General features: G+C 40.6%; 1 protein-coding gene across 3 annotated transcripts in view; it reads right to left on the reverse strand.

The window, feature by feature from the left end:
- Window positions 1-1,027: 1,027 nt before the first annotated feature.
- The window catches only part of gfra2a (GDNF family receptor alpha 2a), a 205,125-nt gene continuing 200,493 nt past the window's right edge, over window positions 1,028-5,659 (reverse strand). For all 3 annotated transcript variants that reach the window (XM_063194734.1, XM_063194733.1, XM_063194735.1), the window contains exons 9-10: window positions 3,905-3,955; window positions 1,028-3,554 (exon numbers count right to left, since the gene is read on the reverse strand). In XM_063194734.1, coding sequence (XP_063050804.1) covers window positions 3,432-3,554; window positions 3,905-3,955 — 174 coding nt within the window. In that variant the 3' untranslated portion in view covers window positions 1,028-3,431. The remainder of the gene's footprint in view (window positions 3,555-3,904; window positions 3,956-5,659) is intronic.

Genomic DNA, 5,659 nt, shown 5'->3' on the forward strand with positions numbered 1-5,659 from the left:
CACATTTAGGTGTTAACTCACCAGTTTAATTCTAACTCACCAGAAATAAACCCCATTCATTTTCAATGGGGTTTAATTTCATTTTCATTTCAATTATGGAAATAAATCAACTTTTTCACACTATTCTAATACAGTGGCCTGGAGCTGTATATTGTGTTGTATTTCTACTGTTCGAAAAATTACTCATACCGTTTCATTTCACTACTCTCAGTGGATCTGGACAGCAGGATGATACCTGGATGACTGCCCATAGATCAAGTGCTTCTGTCGATCCGGCTTGTACGAAATTCCGAATGGAAAGAATTTCAATTCAAAGTAATGCCTTAATACGAACACTAGGTGGTGGTGTTCTATGTACTTTAATTCAAAGAAATTCAAGGTAATGGCACCACCTAGTGCTCGTATTATGGCATTATTTTGAATTGAAATTCAAACAGTGACTGTGATGAACTGAGGTACATGTAATCTTCATTGTCTACCCGAAACATGTGTGGAATCATCCATCATTGCAAAGACAAATGTAGATTCAAATGCAAGTTGTAAGTTCAAGTGTGTGTGTGTGTGTGTGTGTGTGTGTGTGTGTGTGTGTGTGTGTGTGTGTGTGTGTGTGTGTGTGTGTGTGTGTGTGTGTGTGTGTGTGTGTGTGTGTGTGTGTGTGTGTGTGTGTGTGTGTGTGTGTGTGTGTGTGTGTGTGTGTGTGTGTAGGGGGTGGGGGGGTTGTTGATGCCACTCTGTACCCAAAGTAACTAAGTACAAGGTACCTCATTTTTTAGAGAACGTCTATTTTCTTTCTTCAGAATGATTTTCAAATGGTGGACAGAAATTTTACCTTTCGTTGAACAATAGTTTGTTGACCTTATTTTCTATAATCCATTATGTTTTGGTCACTGACTTTTTACTGCCATTCCAAGCACATACTTACATACAAACCAGAACATACTTTACCTGTGTAGATGCAACTGTGCAATGATATGATACAACAAACACATTCCAAGAAAGAAAGAAAATGCTAAGTGGGATGATGGTATATTTTGTACTCAGGTGCATCATGTATTCAATAAATTTACATTGAGCTGTACAATCATGTAGTTGCAGAGTATTTTCCTTCTTCACACTTCCCTGAACCAAATCAGTAGATAGTACAGTCTTTTTTTTCCTTTTTCAAAACAAAAAAAAAACATAAATGCATGTCAGTAATTGGTATTTATTGAAGTGCGTTTTGCTCGGCTTTAATGGGGTCAGTAGCCTATGCAAGTTGAGCAAGCCAGAGAGACAAACAGTGCTCCAAACATCTCTCCCACAGCTTCCGTCTCGCTCCGAAAGACACACATACACCCCAATGCCACTGTGCAGTGTCCAGTCCACCACTTAACTTGAATTCAGTGTTGGAATGTTAATACAGGAAATATATCTAGTGCATTTACTGATGCTGTTGTTAGTGAAGCAGATACACTGTTCTGGAAACATTGAAAACAGTTCAAAACAACAAAGTCCTTTTTTTTCATACATTGGTCATTCATCTCATTTTTATGGCTCTCCCCCATATTTTGACTGTAGGAACTATATCGTCACACCAGAGACTTCTTGGGTAGGGTTATATTAAGGCCACATGATAAATTGCACACTATATTACACACTGACAGTTAGATTTCCACAGAATATTGTTCTTTTTTGAAAAAAAAGATATACCCTTTGGATATATCCTTTTTTATTTAAAACATGGTGAGGGAGACTGTTCAAATGGCTGCCCAAGTCTGCTTCTCGTGAACACCTCAAATATAAACTTTGTGTTACCTTTCATATGAAGATTCATCACCAGTGCTCTGGACCTTTAAAACAATCTTTTACACAGCAAATTGTTCCTCAAAGACAGTACATAATAATCAACATTTGTACAAGGAAAGAAAGTGTATAGTCACAGAAAATAAACAAAACAAAACAAACAAAAATACAAAATAAAAACAAAAGTATTCATCTGTGGGTGACTGTTTGAATCCTTTACCCACTTTTCTTTTCTAAGAAGAACAGCTTTAACATGTGAGGTTCAGCTTTTTACATTGTCTCCCTTTGATCAATATAGATTTTTAAGTGTGTATTTTTTTTTCTTCTTCAAATAATATGTTGACACAATACAGCACTAAAATGGAGCATCTATACGCCTGTCACCAAGCTCCCCTTCCTGACAAGTTCAAAAAAGGGCACAGATTTAAACATCAAATACGTTTCCTTTTCAAAAAAGACTTAAGAGGGGGTAAAAGAGATTATCCGCTGTGGCTCCGGAATAATAAAAACAAATCCCAATAAAAAAAAGTAGAGGACGTACTGAGGCGTGATCAAAATGGGAAATCCTTAGTGCTAATGAGTGGAGATGATCCGAGTGAAGAAAAAAGGGGGAAAAATGTAACTCCAGGATAAAGTTGCGGTTAAATAATAATAATAAAAAAGAAGAATCCAGAAGGTAACCGAATGTTTACAAGAGGAAAAGACATGAGAAATGTGGTTGGGTCAGGTTGTTGCGTAAGGTAGGGTGAATCACAGCAGCTCCTGTACCGGCAGTTTGGGAGACAGCATACTGTGATGGTGAAGTCCACAATCGGGACGCCACAAGTCTTTTTCAATAGTATATAGGAGGTCTAGTAGGACAAGCAGAGGACAAAGGCCTCTCTTCCTTTAGCTCTCAAAGTCAATAAAACACTCAAGGTCTTCCTCCGCTTTGGAATCTAACAGATGGCATGGACAACCACCAAGTCCTTGCACACTTTTTCCCTTACTCATCCATTCATTCATTCAGTCAAATGTTCATTCAATCATTTTGAGCTTTCAGTTTTGCTTGCTCGTGGTCGTGCTCTTCCGTTCGCTTCTTAGTCACACTCATTTCATTATCATTTTTCCCTCTCCATTCAAATCCCTTAGATTGTTCTCCAAAGCTCTCTTTCATTCTCTGTCTCTCTCTCTCACACACACACATGGTCTCTCGTTCTCATTCTTCCAGAAAATCGTGGGCAGGGCTGCAGCAAAGTCTTCGATATGCAACACAAGGGCTTTCTCACAGACTGTCAGTCTGTCTTCCTCTCTTCATCTATCATCATGGTCGCTGAAAGAACAGAAGGGGGGAGGAGGAAAAGAGGAGGAAAGGAAAGAGGAACGAAGGAGGCTGAGGCAGCATGGAGGAGATAGAGAGTCTGTTTTGATGTCTGAGGATCCCTCTGGGAGGTGGGGCTGGGTTGTAGAGGTGGGTGTGGGGAGTGTAGGGGTGGGGGAGTGGGGCAGTTAGGTGGTGGGGATTGGGCAGGTTAATGGACAATGGGGGCTAACTTTGGACTGCGGAAGAGGGGACATTGCTCTGCCTTGTCTTCTTGATGCTGCCTGGCCCATTCAAAACATTCCCTGGTCCGTGACTGTTTTTGTTTTTGTTTGTTTACTTGTTGATTTTACAGAGCGAGGACACCCAGCAGAGGGGTGAGGCAGGTGATCCACATCCAGGCGTGGCGGCCTTTGAGCTGGGCGGAGTTGTTTATGGGGTCCTTGATCTTGAATGGTTCTCTGGGTGCGTCCTACCACAAACAGAAAGCCCGGAAATGAGAAACAAAACTACACACAAATACTGTATTTACAGTACACTACACATACATGCATGCATGCATAGAAAAACACACAAACGCATACACATGCAATGGCAATAATACTTAAAATAACAATAATCATAACAAAAACAATAATAACAACAACAATAACAACAACAAAAACAACAACAATAATATTAGTAAACATTTTAGATGCAAATGACATGTGTGATGAGCAATGAGCTGGATGACTAAAGACAATAGCTAATTTTCAAGCTAGCACAACAGTAGAAATCAAACACAAACATGAACAAAAGACGATGAATTATAAACAAACTAACGTTTTGTCTCACCGAGGGATCACAGGCTGAATTGCACGTCTCTCCATACCCCTGTTGAAGAAAATTGAATGCGATGTTATCACAATATTGACACAATGACACAAAATGTGGTTTCCTTGACACTATGCACAATTTCACACGATTCTCTTATGCATTAACATTTTTTTTTTAAAAATGAGACATTATCATTTACATGAATGACCTGGTTTATGTACATGATTCTGTGGAGCACTGCCATAACATGGCTAATAACCAACGGTGGGGCTAATGATTTGTTCATATTGGCCAGCTGCAGGGCAAATGGATCGCTAAATAATCGGTGACATTTAGCCTAATTCATTAGCTGAGATGGAGGCGGACGTGCACTTGTGTCAATAAAAGGTTTAATAGCAAGTCTTTATAACTCACTATATGGGGACATAATGGGACATTAATGGGACAAGAGCAGGAAATGATAGATACCCCTATAGCGTAATGACCTTGAGAACTACAGTTATGAGGTCATTGGGAATTACGAGACCAAAGATTTTCAATCATATCCTATTGGTGCGTCATTTAGGGCTTATGTGCATGGTGGCCAGGAGTCAAGAATGGAGACGGTGTCTACAGGGCCGCCGACGGCTTTTGCTGGGCCCAGTATGAAGTCATCCGAAGGCGCCCCCCAATCAATACATTACAATGCAACAACACCCCAATTTTGGGGACCCTCCTTCACTGGGGCTGGGACAACTGACCCCTTTGTACGCCTTCTGTTGGCTTTTCGGAGCGCATGGTGGAGACTGGTGGGGGATCACATCACGCCACAGTCAGACCTCCCGGTTGATAAATCTTCGCCGCATGATGTGATCACTACAGTGACATAAACGGCTCACTCACACGTTACGGCTTTGCAGCAATCCATCACTGTGACTGGAGGACAACAACAACCCAGTGAGGAGGACACATCGGCAGCTAAGGCTGCAACGCAGTTCCAACCCTTTCAAGATATTTGTGTGTTTATTTATTTATTTATTTATTTCTTCTTCTATTTTTTTATATCTCTTGGTTGTGTTGGTTTACTTGAGCAAAATGCAATGCTAATTCTTCCCGGAGCGTTCTTTTGTTATTGCCCATGCCTGCCGTTGCCGTGCGAGCGGTGTGATAAATTACCCAAATTTGCCTGTTCATAAGCAGTTGGTCGGGTGATAAAAGAGGTATGAATTCATTTTCGTGACTTCTACTCCACTCCGTTCTACTCTGCTCTCTCCGTTTCGCCGCCCAATCGTCTTCATGCCTGAGTCAAACCAAATTAGACACTGCCTCCTCTGTTTTCCTATTCATTAATTCACTGTAATATAGCTTAATCCATCAAACATTATGTCAGCAGAGCAGCATCCTGAACTGTATGTATTTCTCCTTCCCCCTACATCCCTTATCCCGTGTGCTGTGATGTTTCAATGCATATATTATTGCATGAACGGTTGCCTAATGTATGATAAGGTTCTGTTCCCCTAGTTGCACTGTGCTCTGCCCTGTAAACAAATCTTCTAGAAGAGGGTCACATGATTAATTAAATTGGCTGCAAATGAAGTTTGCAAATCAGCAAACTCACTGATTCTTTTCCGTGCATTAAAAATAATTTCCTACATTTTTATAACTTAGGTAGGTAAAATGGCTTAATTATTGTGGGAGGAAATACTATGGTTGCCATCTCTCTCTCTCTCTCTCTCTCTCTCTCTCTCTCTCTCTCTCTCTCTCTCTCTCTCTCTCTCTCTC

Source organism: Engraulis encrasicolus, chromosome 3 (genome assembly GCF_034702125.1).
Source record: "Engraulis encrasicolus isolate BLACKSEA-1 chromosome 3, IST_EnEncr_1.0, whole genome shotgun sequence".
NCBI classification, from domain to species: Eukaryota; Metazoa; Chordata; class Actinopteri; order Clupeiformes; family Engraulidae; genus Engraulis; species Engraulis encrasicolus.